The 16,600-nt window shown below is 43.5% G+C and overlaps 1 protein-coding gene across 1 annotated transcript in view; it reads left to right on the top strand.

Moving 5' to 3' along the window:
* Positions 1-16,600, top strand: part of LOC311238080 (cadherin-12-like) — a gene marked incomplete at both ends in the record, with an annotated part of 187,865 nt that overhangs the window by 24,108 nt on the left and 147,157 nt on the right. The window contains one exon of the mRNA XM_084326050.1: positions 4,372-4,666. Within this exon, the coding sequence (XP_084182176.1) occupies positions 4,372-4,666 (295 nt within the window). The remainder of the gene's footprint in view (positions 1-4,371; positions 4,667-16,600) is intronic.

Raw genomic sequence — 16,600 nt, 5'->3', positions numbered from 1 at the left:
GTGGTTTTAAGAGAATTAGCATTTTCCGATAAATTCGTATTTCCGATAAATCATATAAAACATCGGTAAAATGAAAATATACACTTTGACTACTGTTTTTGATATGATTGTGGTCTTTACTCTTGGCTAAAAAAAAATATTTAAAAACATTAATCTCTTAACATACAAGGGCCCACATGTGGACGATTCTTTGCCGACCTCTAGTGGCTCGGGTGTGCATTTCTTTTAATACAATATATAGATAGAATTAAAGCCCTATTTGTTGCCTGTCGATTGCCATTTCAGGTGACAAAAACCGTTCAGTGGTTCTCGAGTTACATGCCGATATGTGAGGCGTGCCCCAAAGTACGCAAAAGTACACATTACCACCCCCGACTCCCGGGGCTCTAGCTCCGTCAATCATTTGGCGATCTCGAAAATCTTTACACAGGGTTGTAGCCAATGAGTTTGGCTTTCCAATGATACCCCATGATATGATAATTGGGGATCTAATATGGTCTGTATTGATCGATTTATGATAAAGAAAAGCAGGGTTAGCCTTAAGGCTTAACAGGTTAAGACACGTTTTACATGCCGGTGTGTTCAGTAAATGATCAATTTTACGGGCCTGCCTAGAACCGATTCGGTTTGCTCCAGCTGCTCTGGCAAACACAGTGTTTGTTTTCGGAATCAGCTATTGACACGACTGTAATCCAACGGCATAAATTTGCATGGCGTGAGTCCGACCCCCCTGCGACGCCACCGTTTGCCGGGGCCAATGCCTCCACGCCGAGCAATCAGCCCGGTTAGACTCCCGGTCTAATGAATATAAACATCATTATGTTCGTGTGGCAGAGGTGTATTCAGATGATGATGATAATTGTATTATTGTTGTTCCTCTTGACGATCCAGTTCTTTTTATAGCCACCGTGTCCAACCTGTGCCCTGAGCACAGCAATGCTCCTAACACGTAGGAAGCGCTACGCATGGGGAACTCACACTCCTTCTAATACAATGTACAAATACTGTACCGTAGCTTTGTCTTGTTCCCTCACCTTGTCTCTCGTTCTCTCATCTTGTCTCTCTCTCTCTCTCTCTCTCTCTCTCTCTCTCTCTCTCTCTATCTCTCTCTCTCTCTCTCTCTATCTCTCTCTCTCTCTCTCTCTCTCTCTCTCTCTCTCTATCTATATCTCTCTATATCTCTCTATATCTCTCTCTCTATCTCTCTCTGTCTCTCTCTCGTTTCTCTCATTCCAACTTCCTGAGTCTTTTATGTTAGACAAATGGATGTTTGCCTTTTTATTGGATTTACATAATGATAACACTAATGCCATCTTTTGAATTCAGAGCACACATACTTTTAGTTTTGTTGATTTATGTGTCTCAAAACTTATGAAGCAAACGCGGCGAGGCGAAGCCCGCAAATCCAGATACATTTTTTTTACTAAGAGAAATTAACTTATTTTCCTTTTGATATACCGTCAATAATCCACCGGGTAGCAACCTGGCCTCTGGTCGGTGGGGCCCGGTGGGTTGTGTGGCACAGTTTAAAATGAGAGGCGGCGTCTGCTTTGCCATTAATGAATCTCTTTGCATAATTGATTACCATTGTTACGAGTAATGGAATTTTTAATTAGTATCAGTCAACTTTCACTTCTAATTAATGAGACGATGTGCCTTTTCTTTCTCTCCCCCCCCCCCCTTTCATTTGTATTTCCTTTTCATCTTTAATTGTGCTGTTATGAATTGATTTGCGGGGTGTGATAAAGACGGCCTCTCCCTGGGTACCTGTACTGAATAAACGGTGTCGAGCAGAGTGTAAAGTAACCATGCTGGCTTTCACTCATTCAGTCAAAAGACTATAATACAGTGCCCTTCAAACAAAGGACGATAAAGATTTATTCCGCAGAGTAGCGTGAATAGGACAGTGGTATAATACGGCACACGCTCCCACGCAGAGCTGTCTCTGCGTCTCCACGTCACGGCCTGGTGAACACCTAGAGGGCAGACGTCAAATCTGCAATCAAATTAGTTTGAAAGAAATGCGGCTATAACGTTGACTTGTGTGTATACAGAGTATCACTAATAACCAGATACAATTACGGACATTTATGACTTATGCCATTTTTGTAGAAAAGTAAAGCGTAGTGTTAACTATAGTGCTGTTTCCTTTCTGTGTGACGAACCCATACCTTTATGGCTGCGTTCATCACTGTTTCCATTGGACACTGTGAATAAACAAGGTTGAAATTGAATCATTTAACTTTTTTCAAATAATTTGCTTATTTATAACAGAGACAAAAGAATTTGGGGGGCACAATAATATAATAGGGTAATAAATACAAGTAAAGGTAGCACCCATTAGTGTACTTCTTGTTTGGGCAGAAATGTTGTCCAACTCTCTGCATAGGAGTGTGATAATACAGTGCCCTACATAGTGTGGAACAAAAAGAAATGGCACAATATTGCACAGACCACATGACACACTAGCCCTCTGACGCAGCTTAGATCAATTACCTCCTGATCTCTCCTAATAGAAGAACATTCAGGAGATTGATTGTTCTCACACTGGGTTGGGCTGCCACTGCCAGTGATACAGAATGAAGATTTGTCACAGTCTTCATTTCTGTATAGCAAATTCCAAAATTAACTTCTCCCATCAGTGATGATGTAGGCCATTGCAAATTGTCTGGTAGCACTCCATATTCCAATACACAAATTATTGGGTAATCACTGTGTAATGACATAGAAATATCCATAGATGATCTGGTAATGTGTGTTTTCTCAGGTAAGCCATAGTAAGCATAGTACGCTGAGAAAGCACACGTTCATAATAACAAACAATAAATTAACAAATAATGTCATTACCAGATCTTCTCTAGCATTACATTACATTTACATTTACCCTTAGTCATTTAGCTGATCCTTTTATCCAAAGTGACTTACAAATTGTGAACAACAAGTCTGCAAGAGAGGCACCTCTCTGGCAGCCAAGGGTCAGTGGCATTATTTGTCAATTATTTGTTTATTAGCTTGAGTGCATAGTAGTATAGACATATTATTAGCATGATAATTAGTACAGTAGTATAAGTTTAGTAGCATAATAGTAGGGTACATACTAGTAAAAAGACAGTAAGAAGGTTTGGTTTGGTTTTTTGTAGATATTGTTTGAAGAGTTGTGTTTTTAGTCGACGGCGGAAAATGTTCTGCGTTTCAGCTGCCCTGACTGTGGTGGGGAGTTCGTTCCACCATTGTGGAGCGAGGACCGAGAATAGCCTGCTTCGCTTTGATGACCCCCCAGGAGCTCTGATGGGAGTGGGTCTGAGGTGGCCAGAAGATGTAGAGCGTAGGGGTCTGGAGGGTGTGTTGTTAGAGACCATTGACCAGAGGTAGAAGGGAGCCGTTCCTCTTGTTGCACGCTATGCCAGGTCAAGAACCTTGAAGCGGATATCTACTACCTATAGCATACTACCTATAGGTTATTTATGGTTATTTATATGTTAATACACAGTAATTGTCCTTTAATTGTTGTACCATAATAATTATAATACTGCATTAAAAAAGATACTGTACTAACATAAAGACTTCATATATCATTGTCTTGGAACTGCAATTCTGCAATTCACAACTGTCAATGTGAAGTCCACATGATTAGATACCAGGCCGACTGTTAGGAAGCTATGCACGTTGGCCATTGAGCCACATTATGGCTGTTGAATATTTAAAAAGGTTCAAGTTGTGAGGCTGATCATCTTCACAGAGAGGAATCTGCTGCCATGTCAACAACAGGTGTACTGCCCCTGGCCAGGGGAAGTGTTCGCCTAATACTCCTACAAAGACATACGGCAGATAGATTTAGGTCAGACAAGCATGTCCTCTGGCTGGAGTCGTGTCAGATCCTTTAAAGGTGTTGAAAATGTATTCCTGTGGTAAATTATTACGTGCGCCCGGATTTGACAGGTCGAGCTTCGCAGCCGTTTGGAAGAGAAAAAAAGAAAAAACATTACACTGTTAGATATTTGAGTCATATTATTGAAAAGTAACAGGCCCACAATGTCAAGCTGTTATCACTTATCGCAGTGCCGCATGGAGAAAATACATTATTAATGGAAGATTTAGCCTCATTAATCCAGGGAAAATATTCAGAAACGGTAATAATTCCATTTTTCTTTCTTTATTCTACTCTATTCCGCAGATCTCTGAGGATACAAGAATGTGTTCTTTGATCCTCACTCAGTTTCACTAAAGCCTCCCCTTTGTGAAGAGCCTGCACTGTGAAAACGCTCTCTCCCGGTGCTCTGCTTGAATCATCATTATCTGTGTCACTGTTTGGACTCAACCTGTCTCCCCCTCCCCTGCCACTCCCCATCCCCTCTCTCTCTGGTCTTCTAGCTGCACACTGACCTGGATAGGGGTGAAAGCGTGGTGAAGTACACCCTCTCTGGGGATGGGGCCGGCTCCATTTTCACCATAGACCAGACGACAGGGGACATCCATGCCTTGAGGAGCCTCGACAGAGAGGAGAAGCCTTACTACACTCTCCGCGCCCAGGCTGTGGACATCGACACCAACAGACCCCTGGAGCCAGAGTCGGAATTTGTGATCAAGGTCCAAGACATCAACGACAATGAGCCAAAGTTCCTGGAGGGCCCGTATACGGCCAGCGTCCCCGAGATGTCACCTGTAGGTACGTGGCGACAGAAAGCACTTCCACGTGCGCGCCGATGGTCCGGATACACCGGTTAAAGTCTTAGTTGGGACAGGGTTTTTGTTGTATGCGTTTTGCCTTTTTTGGTTTTGGTTTTGGTGGCATTGTGTTGCTAGAGAACAGCTTGGATTGCAGTTGATTTCCTGTTGCAGTGTTTGCTAATATCAACTGACAGGAAATTAAATGTAGTCAATTTAGAATGTTTTTCTTGTCAATTTCAAACCGTTTATTGACCTTATATGCTCCACCCACTTATGTATGTTTCCTTCTGGTAGCTGGACTTTGTGATCAAGATGTGTTACAAGATAGCTCACCTTACAACTGGCTCGCGAAATAACGTCAAATTGTTTGCGACATACTGTATGTAAACATGCAGGGCTTTCCAACAGTAAGACATCATATGATGGAACAGGCTTACCTCCAAAAAATTGCTGTCAGGGGGTTGGCCTTGGCTGATGGAAGAGGTTGTGTCCCGGCAAGCTGAGGCTCCTGCTTCTCAAGCGGCCAGCTCTGGCGGCAGGGAATGTGATGACACAGCTGTCCGAGGCACGACACCGCTCACAAAGGGCTGCTATTTACTGTAGCTTGACTAGTTGAACCTCAGCTCTTTGCCTACTTCAAAGTTCTGACGTTCAGTGTTTTACATAAGACATGACAGATAAACGTAAAACAGACTTCATGAAACAGATTGTAGACGAACGTAGCCATTAAATATATATATATATATATTTTTTTTATTAACGTCTTAGTACCACAGCCACACGCTTTTAACTTCTGTGTTTTGCAGTCAATCAATATTACATATCTCTCCCATGAGATGGCCGCCACATGCTTCATCTCATATGTATTATTAATAATAATAATAATAATAATTATTATTATTATTATTATTATTATTATTATTATTATTATTATTATTATTATTATTATTATTATTATTATTATTATTATTATTATTATTATTATTATTATTATTATTATTATTATTATTATTATTATTATTATTATTATTATTATAATAATAATAATAATAATAATAATAATAATAATAATAATAATAATAATAATAATAATAATAATAATAATAATAATAATAATAATAATAATAATAATAATAATAATAATAATAATAGTATTGACAAGGAGCTGACTGCAGGTAACATAGGCTAGCTAGTGTGGATATTCCCAAACTGAATAAATAATGTATCTACAAGAATGGAACTGTTTACAGTAGCTAACGTTAGCTCATTATCTTCACAACAAATGGAACATAAACATTTACAGAATTTGAAGGCTAATTGGATTTATTATTATTATTATTATTATTATTATTATTATTATTATTATTATTATTATTATTATTATTATTATTATTATTATTATTATTATTATTATTAAGACAAAATCAGCAAGCTGGCAGTGTCCTTGTTGTCTAGAGACACAATAAAACACACAATTAATACATGAATACATGGAAACATTAACATGGAAACATAATTCAAGCTTGCCCCAAAACAGGACAGTAAACAAGATAAGGTGACATAAGGTGATAAGGTGATAAACATGACTTAGTATCCCTACTATTATCAGCATATCCCCATAATCTCATTCAGATTTTTCATATTCAAGTTCATGCCAGCTATTGTCATTGTGATATGGTATATACAGGCACCAGCTCATGGAATGCTCGAGCATCCTGAATATTATTGGGAAATAATGTCCAGTATCCATTGCCTTACTACTGACCATTACTGGGCTGCATATATTATAGTTTGATTGACAATATGGATAGTTCATATTTTTGGAACCCTAGCCCTATTCCTTGCTTACCAATGATGGTGTTGATCGGTAGATTAGATTAGATTCAAATGTATTGTCATTATACAGCACAAGTACAGTACAAAACAAAATGTTTGGCATCCAACCACAGTGCAAATCTCAAAGTAAAGTGTAGTAGTAATATAAAATGTACAGGTGATTAAACTGGATATAAATATGTAAATGAGTACTACTGAGTAATAGTGCTAGCAGTAGAGTCCTTTCTTAGCACAGGCCATGCTGTTCCTCATACTAGCTCCAGATAGTTAGCCACAATCCAATACAAAGTATATGGGGTCACGCTCCTGTCTGTGTACAACCTGATTGAACAGTGCACACTAAGTAAATTTCAGTGAGCCTCAGTCAGCTTGTGTAGCGTGATGGATTCTGCGTTGTGTCTGGTGTGAGGTGGACGTCAACACGCAGACAATTGTACCCAGTTTGGTGATCTTTATTGCCTGTTAAACACAACAGCACAGCCCGTAAGACACGACAGCGTTGTTGTCCATTTATCAGCGTGCACTCCACCTCTGCTCTCATGCTGCACATACTCAAAGAGCGCGGCGCGCGTACATTCAACACGGCGCGCCGTCTACAGTTACAGCCAGTAAATACATTTAGCTCCGTGCAAAGTAGCTTCAGTAACAACATAGGAAACAATATGAAATAAAAGCAGTGTGTACACATTAATAAAACCAAAATAAATACAAAAACAGCGGTTCATACCTGTTAAACACAACAGCACAGCCCGTAAGACACGACGGTGTTATTGTCCATTTATCAGCGTGCACTCCACCTGATATTTGCCACACAGAATGCCGAGTTTAGTACACGAACGTACTGTTGCTGTTTTACACAGGTGAATTAATGTCATTGCACAACAAGGTATTTCAATAGCAAAACAAGTTATACAAAGCATTTAAATCCCATATTAGATAAACAAACGCTCGTACCTCTGCTCTCATGCTGCACATACTCAAAGAGAGCGAGCACCTCCCACCGGCGTGTCTCTCGTCGACAAACCGGCGAAACCATTTTATACATTAGTTGAACGTATTTACAATACAACAATTGTTCAATGGAAAGATATCTTATCTTCTCTAAACCCATTATAAAGGACCCAAACGGTATTTCGTTTGTGGAATTGGTAACTCAATGTGAGGGAATTAATATACAGTAGTAAACCAGACACCCCTCCAAAACCTAGAATGGACTCGGTGCAGGTTAGTCCACGTTGATCCACTTTTGTTCCTTCAAAATAAGAGTGTTTCTGTTTTGAAACACATATTTAAGATAAAAGATACCAGTTTCTGTCCATGATACTAGCATAACCACTTCACTCTGCTACATACTCCCCCACTGACTTATGCCAGATCATGGACAGTGTTCCCTTCAATCAGCTCAACAGCGTAAGTATAAACCAAAGAAACAGAAAATAAAATAAAAAATTACAACAAGTCAACGTGTCACCTGTAACTCAATGTATTCCCTTCATTCCAGACCTAGAAAATAGGTTGACCAGCTCAAAAGCTATCCGATAAAGGATCAGGAAAAATAAAGGGTAGCTAATCCCTTATCAAACCACAGGCAAAAAAACATGCCATGTACATATTTATACCACGGAATACACCAAAATTACCAAATCATGTCTAATGCAATAGACAACCGTAACCACCAGTATGACTCAAAGAAAATCAAACAGCAAAATCAATGAAAGAAAAGAAAAAAAATGCCAGTAATAAAAGTAATTACTCAAAAGAAAACAAAAAAAAATTGTATCATCTTCTAGGATGACAGCAGAGCCCTGACTTGTACTGCCATCGTCTGAATGAGCCTGTTAACTGGCCTGATTAGTCTCCCCTGCCTAGTGTAAACCCCTTGAGGTGGCTCAACTACACTTGGTGTGACATCGACAATGGCCGATTCAGGTTCACTCACTGGTACCAATAAGGATGCATTACAAGGGGCCTCCTCCGAAGCAATCATGTCTCCAGTAAATGATTCCACAGTTGTCGTGTCTGACGACTGATCACTATCCTGATAAACAATTACAGAGTATGACTCCTCTGATTCAACATCTGCATCTGGTCCCTCCTCCCAAAAGTGGCGTGGTTTCTTCCGTATACACTCCTGCTCCTCACCATTATGTGACTCAAATGCAATTCTATGATGTTGGTCACTACTCATGCTCCCTGCCTGCTCCCCTGCTGGCTCTGATACACCCATTGGTGTCGTGGTATCTACTACCCCCTCCACACTGGACTCAGGAAGATGAGCAACCCACCGGGCAGTTCTCAGCTCATCCTGATCAGAATCATCTGTCATTTCCTCACTCGGAGCAGTGCCAGGGATAGACACCTCAATCTCTGACTCGTCCCATGACGGCAGAGGCAGGAAATTGACGGGCATAATCAAGTTCCTATGAACAGTCTTAATCCTCCCTGTGACAGGATGACGGATACTGTATACATTCAGCCCACTGTTTTTACACACTACAGTATAGACGGCACTCTCCCAGCGGTCAGCTAGCTTTTTCTTGCCTCGCTCCCCCTTATTTGCCAGTAAGACCCGATCCCCCTTCTCTACCGCATGTCCCTTTAACTGTCTGTTATACACCTCAGCTTGCCTGGTCTGTTGCTTCTCAGCATGCTTTTGAGCAAGTGCCATCGCTTCCCTTAGATCCTTTCCCAGTGACTGGACATACTTGTCCACATCCACCGTATCTCCATCTAAAAGGACACTCTGAAACATGACATCGACAGGTAATCTTGGAGTGCGGCCAAACATCAAAAAGAAGGGTGGGACCCCCGTGGTCTCATGCACTGTGCAATTATAAGCAAACGTCAAAGTGTTCAACATCTGAGGCCATTTCACCTTGGAACGAGGTGGCAAAGCACGGATCATACTACCTAAAGTGCGGTTTAGACGTTCTACTTGTCCATTTCCCATAGGATGGTATGGCGTGGTATGGGATTTTTCAACCCCTGCCATCTGAAGCATTTCTGCTATGAGTGCACTCTCAAAATTAGCTCCTCTGTCGCTATGAATGCAGGCTGCAAAACCATAAACAGAAAAAAAGTTATTCCAGAGCACTCTGGCCACCGTCTTTGCAGTTTGATTGGGACACGGATAAGCACACGCTAGTTTGGTAAAATGGTCAGTTATAACAAGCACATCAATGGACTTATTATTGGCATCCTCAGCCGACCAAAAGTCAATACACACCAACTCCAATGGTGCAGTGGTGACTATAGATACCAGCGGAGCCTTAGCCTCCGGCTCAGGTGCTTTGCTCAGTACACACCTCTTACAATGACTCACATATTCTTTGACATCCTTTTCCATGGAGTCCCAATAGAAACGTTGTCTAGTGAGCCACAATGTGCGCTGCTGGCCCTGGTGCCCAGCCTCGTCATGTACCCCTTTTAGCACCTGTCCTCTCAGAGCGCTCGGTACAACATATTGAAAGACCTTCTTCCCACTCACAACGTGTTTCGAAACACGGTACAACACTCCCAATTTTGTTGTGAGTTTTCCCCACTGTCTCAATGTGCGGTTTGTTTCTTTCGACTCATGAACTCTCTCTCTTCGAGATGGGCGGCGGCCTCTATCTACAAAGAATTTGACTCTACCAGTGACAGGGTCCTGGCACTGTTTGTCGTACAATTCCTCATGAGTGAGAACAGGCAATGGGCTCTGTCCCATGGACACCAACCTCTCTAACTGCTGCACGTGAGAGACTGCTCTCATAGCTGCGCCATCCTCCCAACAGCGATGTGTGTGGAGTACAGCAGATACCTCTTCACGAGATATGCTCCCACTGTCACTACCCACCTCACCACTGGCCTTAAAGGAACTCTGAGTTGACAGTCCTAGACCCTTCCTCCTCACCTCTGGTTCCTCACAGGTAAGACGGAACATGTTCTGCACGTCATCCACTTCTAAACCTCTAGCCTCCCTCAACAAGACATCATACGAGGTCCTTGTCAGCCTGTGCATCACTCTAGGTTTAGCAAACGGCTCCCTGCTCAGTGCATCAGCTACTGTATTCTTAGGCCCAGGGATGTACTGAATGTCAAAATCAAAAGGTGCCAGCTTAGCCACCCATCTCTGCTCGCATGCATCGAGTTTTGGCTTTGTGAGGATGTACTTAAGGGGATTATTGTCTGTCCACACTGTAAATTTATGTCCTCGCAGCCAATGGCTAAACTTGTCGTGTATAGCCCATTTCATGGCGAGAAACTCAAGCCTATGAGCGGGATATTTAGACTGAGCATGATTCAAAGATTTACTAGCAAAAGCTATGGGCCTGGCTGTGCTACACCCCTCCTGCACCTGTGAAAGCACAGCTCCCAGTCCACTAGTGGATGCATCTACAGACAATAAAAATGGCTGAGAAAAGTCAGGGTGAGCCAACAGAGTTTGTCCCACCAATGCGGCTTTTAACGCCTCAAAGGCCTCCCTACACTCCACAGTCCAGTCTGCTGCACTAAGCCTACGAAGGGGGGCAGCTCTCTTGCTTTTTACTTTGCCTCTCCGTGGCTTCTTCACACCCGTGGTCAACTGAAACAGTGGTCTTGCAACTACAGAGCAGTTCTCAATGTAATGCTGATAATACACCATCATTCCTAAAAATGACCGGATCTTATTGGCAGACGGGGTGACCCCATCCGACTCCATAATATCGCTCTCCGTCACACCCACTATCGCCTGCACCTTATCGGGGTCTGTGGCTATCCCCTCCCGAGAAACAATGTGTCCCAAAAACTTCAGTGACTTTCTCAGAAACTGACACTTAGATGGAGACAACTTCAGGTTGTGTTCTCGTAAACGCTGGAATACCATCTCCAGCCTCTGCAAGCTCTCTTCCTCCGACTTGCCAAAGACCAGAAGGTCATCTAAGTAACAAAGAAGACTCAGCGAGTTCTGATCACCAAAGATTGTGAGCATCATTCTCATGAACGTAGCTGGACTGTTACACAGCCCCTGGGGCATACGGTTATATTCATGTAAACCGAGAGGAGAGGAAAACGCAGTGTATTTCTTATCATCCTCATGCAGTGGGACATTGTAATACCCGGATGTCAAATCCATGGAACTGAAAAAGGCATTACCTCCCAGCGCTGCAAGTACATCTGCTTGATGGGGTAATGGATGTGCATCTTTCACAGTACGAGCGTTTAACCACCTGAAATCTGTGCACAGTCTCAATTCCCCATTCTTTTTCCAACAGAGAACAAGGGGAGATGCATACTCGCTACTCGACTTCCTAATTATCTCCCTGTCCTCCATCTCGTTCAGAGTCTCTCTCAACTTTTGGTAATGGGCGGGGGAGAGCCTCCGGTAGGGTAACCGAAAGGGCCGATCGTCTGTCAGTCGGATACGGTGACAGAAGCCACCAGCCTCCCCACAATCCAACCGGTGTCTAGAAAACACATCTTCATAGTTCTCAATCAGATCAGTCAGTCTATCTTTCCAGACTGGTGAAACCTGACAGTCATCAACTGACAGGTTATGGAGCCCTAGACTAGCCAGTCTATCGTTCCCCCTAGCTACATTGTTGCTATCACAACTCCTAGCTGTCAGACTGCCGAGAGAGCTGTCACTACTTACTCTACCGGCATTCTGGTGTACTGACGTGTCCGTATCATTGTCAAAATCTTCTAATGCAATGCATGGATATACGTCAGCCACTTTTGCATTTCTTCTCAAGGTGATAGCCTTGTTAGTCGGGTTTATAATCTTGACAGGAAGCCACCCATCCCCCCAGAGAGGTGTAACTACCCTGCCAACTAGTATGTTACGGTGTACACAACGAGCGGCGCTGGGCTCGACAATAACAGTACTTCCCATAGACAGTTTTGTCTTGGGTGGGAGACGACCCCACACTACATGCTCACTCATCGGCTCAAGAGTTACGGCCTGTTTCAACTTGACTGTTCCCACTTTGTCAGGAATTTCCTCCCCCCTCCATCTCTCAAGATTGGCCATGAACCTGATAAACTGACTGTTTTCGTCCGGACATGGTGACTCAGCTTTTCCCAATATGCGCCAGTAGGCTCCCGTGGATTTGAATTGTCTAATTAAGGGCTTCATTACATTGGTGCCTATAATGAGCTCATCTACCTGACCCTCCACTATCAATACTGGTACTATGTATTCAAACCCGTAAAGCTTAAGTTTCAGCTCACACGTTCCCACCGGGCTAGTTTGTTTCCCACCACACCCTACAAGAACAACATTGGTAGTCGAGATTAGATCACCCGTCACTACCCCTGCCTCCCTCAGCCGAGGAACCACATCAGCGCGCAGAGACGTAGCCATGGATCCACTATCTAACATCCCCTGTAACTCAACCTTGTCTCCCGTCAATACAGTGGTGAAAAATAAACTCACTTTGGGATGTTCTGGTCACATTCTGCATAATTACTGTCTTGTCCTTGGGTGCTGCTTCACAAACAGACGTATATACAGACTGGATATCATCATTGCCATTGGAGGAAAAACCATAGGGGCCCACATTGTCCTCCTTTGAACGAGGGCCGGCTAGTTTTCCTGAGAAGGACCAGCCTGTCTCTGACCAGGGGGCTGTCTGGGAGTGGTCTGCCCACAATAGATACCAATATGCCCTGGACTCAGACACTTGAAACACAGCCTGTCCGTCCTACAATGCGTCCTAGTATCGTGCTCCGAACTGCCACAAACCTGACATTGTTGAGATGGTCTGGGGAACTGTCTCCGGGGGCCATTTTGTACATAAGGACCATTTGGTACGTAAGGACCATTTTGTACCGACTGAGTGTTGAACGCCATTTCTAACACTCTCAGCACCCTCTCCATTGTGTTATTCTCAGCTACAGGCGTCAGCTGCTCTAGCTCTGGGCTACTGACAGCCACTGGGGGCGCGCTTTGTTCATGATTAACAACCACCCTCTCCTGTGATGACTCAATGGCGACCACTTGTTGTGTCAACCGACCTCGACTCGCTCTATGTTCTCTCAAGTATTCATCCAAATGTCCCTGCACCTCACCTGCTGTCCACTCACGAGATGGCTTACTTTTGAACACTAAGGACAGCTCCTTATCGGGGCAGTGACGGATGAACATGAGAACTAGATGCTTGCTCAGGCTAGTCTGGGATTCCCCCGTGCTAAGAAGACACTGCTCTGTGGCTTCTGCTGCTTTGTTAAGCCTAATCCAATAGTCAAGAGGATTCTCGCTTGCATATGGTTTGACTGCATAAAAGTCAGCTAATGGAAGTTCTGAATGAATAATATCACCAAAATGTTATCTCAAAATGCTAAAGATAACACCCACTTCACTGTCAGTTGAGTTGCTACGCAGCCATACTTTGGTAACGTCCCGGGCCCTCCCCATTAGCTTGTTCATAACCTCTTCAACTTGTTCAGCTCCAGTACAGTTATTTTTCTTTCTGAGATACGTCCTCATGAGTTCCTCCCACTCAAAAACAGAGTACTTATCTGTGCTATCACCTCTAAAATAGGGTGGGGCATTTGCATCTGAACGTAACACGAGATTCATTTTGGATGCATCAATCACAGTATTCCCACATTGGTCAGGTTGGAACGTCTGTCGGAGATTTTGAGAAGCTAAAACAGGTGAAATCCCCGTAATTGTGTTCTGCATTAACGTCACTCTAATAGCTTCCCCTATTTCGGACCCAATGGATCTTATCAAGTTCGCCATTTGACTGGGGGATGTCTCAACACTAGTGTTGTTGGTTTCACTAGTTGAGGGAACAACCGGCGTGAAAAGTAACTGTTGGGCAGTTCCCTCTACGTGACCCTCTACCCTCCTCCTTTCAGGGCTAGAGGAGGCTGAACCATTTTGACTCCCCGGGGTAGACTGCATAACCGGTGTGTAGTCGAGAACCCCTCTCCCTCTCCCCACATTCAAGTCCCTTGTAGGAGTGTTTCCTTCATTCAAAGTCATTTTCAATCATCAAATGGTGCTTTCACCTTTTTTTCTCTTCAGTGTGTTCTGGGTAACACACTTGAAATAAATAAACTTGGTTAGAGACTTTTTTTAAAGGATTCAGTGCTCTCCAGCCCCCTCAGGAACAGACCTCAGGACTCGGTGGCGAATGCAGCGTCCCCGTGGCTAGGTCGCGCCAGCAGCACCACGCGTCTAGGCCGCACCTGAAGCCTCCACGTCTCCCCAGCTACACCGGTGGTCGGCCTCTGCTGACCGTTGATCCGGGTCACGGCACCAGTTGTAGCGTGATGGATTCTGCGTTGTGTCTGGTGTGAGGTGGACGTCAACACGCAGACAATTGTACCCAGTTTGGTGATCTTTATTGCCTGTTAAACACAACAGCACAGCCCGTAAGACACGACGGCGTTATTGTCCATTTATCAGCGTGCACTCCACCTCTGCTCTCATGCTGCACATACTCAAAGAGCGCGGCGCGCGTACATTCAACACGGCGCGCCGTCTACAGTTACAGCCAGTAAATACATTTAGCTCCGTGCAAAGTAGCTTCAGTAACAACATAGGAAACAATATGAAATAAAAGCAGTGTGTACACATTAATAAAACCAAAATAAATACAAAAACAGCGGTTCATACCTGTTAAACACAACAGCACAGCCCGTAAGACACGACGGCGTTATTGTCCATTTATCAGCGTGCACTCCACCTGATATTTGCCACACAGAATGCCGAGTTTAGTACACGAACGTACTGTTGCTGTTTTACACAGGTGAATTAATGTCATTGCACAACAAGGTATTTCAATAGCAAAACAAGTTATACAAAGCATTTAAATCCCATATTAGATAAACAAACGCTCGTACCTCTGCTCTCATGCTGCACATACTCAAAGAGAGCGAGCACCTCCCACCGGCGTGTCTCTCGTCTACAAACCGGCGAAACCATTTTATACATTAGTTGAACGTATTTACAATACAACAATTGTTCAATGGAAAGATATCTTATCTTCTCTAAACCCATTATAAAGGACCCAAACGGTAGTTCGTTTGTGGAATTGGTAACTCAATGTGAGGGAATTAATATACAGTAGTAAACCAGACACCCCTCCAAAACCTAGAATGGACTCGGTGCAGGTTAGTCCACGTTGATCCACTTTTGTTCCTTCAAAATAAGAGTGTTTCTGTTTTGAAACACATATTTAAGATAAAAGATACCAGTTTCTGTCCATGATACTAGCATAACCACTTCACTCTGCTACACTTGCACAGACAGCAGTGTGACCCCACTGACTATGTATTGGGTTTGTGGCTAACTATCCGGAGGTAGTACCACAGCATGGATTGTGCTGCTGAAAGAGGACTCAATCAACAACATCATTAGTAAGCAAGGAATGGGGCTAAAGCAAGGAATGGGTACCAAAAACACCAACTGTATCCCTTTAAGAAAGTTCCAATAAAGTCTGTAAGAGCATAATGTGAATATATCCCACATGCAGGCTTTTGCTGCATTCGATTAAAACTCGGAGGACGGAAATTTAGACTTCCTACTAGGACAAATCAAATAGAACAGTGCATCAACTCTGAGTTCTTTGCAAACTTGGGTATGATTTCTCAACCCCCACTTCAAGCCTTAGCGCCATTTGACGTCATTTCCGGAAGGACGATGGCCACCTGCATTGTTAATGTTTTTTATTTTTAATTTGTATCTACTTTTTCTCCCCATTTTTCTATTTTTCTCCCATCCCAATTTCATCCAATTCTACCCTCCCCTGTCTCGAACGTTGTTAGACCATGCCTCCCACTGGTCGGCTGCAATGTGGACCAAGCCTTGCATCACGCGTCCCCTCCGGTACACGAGGAGGCAGCTGTCGCATCTTTTCACCTATACAGCGCCATCTCTCAGCGGTGAGGAGTAACGCGTGGGAGGCTCACGCTGCCCCCGTTGCTTCCTGATTCTGCTGTACAGGCGCACCAACCGACCTGTAGGAGTCACTGTCCACAACGTCCGATCCCCACCCACCGGCTTTCCCACCCCCTAATACTGCCAATTGTATTAGTATGAACGACCAGCCAAGCCGCAAGCAACGCTGAGAGTTGGGCTCGAACCCAGCATATCCTGCATTAGTGGCGAGCGCCTTGCCCA

This window comes from Notolepis coatsorum, assembly GCF_963971535.1.
Source record: "Notolepis coatsorum genome assembly, chromosome: 12".
Taxonomy (NCBI): domain Eukaryota; kingdom Metazoa; phylum Chordata; class Actinopteri; order Aulopiformes; family Paralepididae; genus Notolepis; species Notolepis coatsorum.
This window is presented reverse-complemented; position numbering and strand designations above follow the sequence as displayed.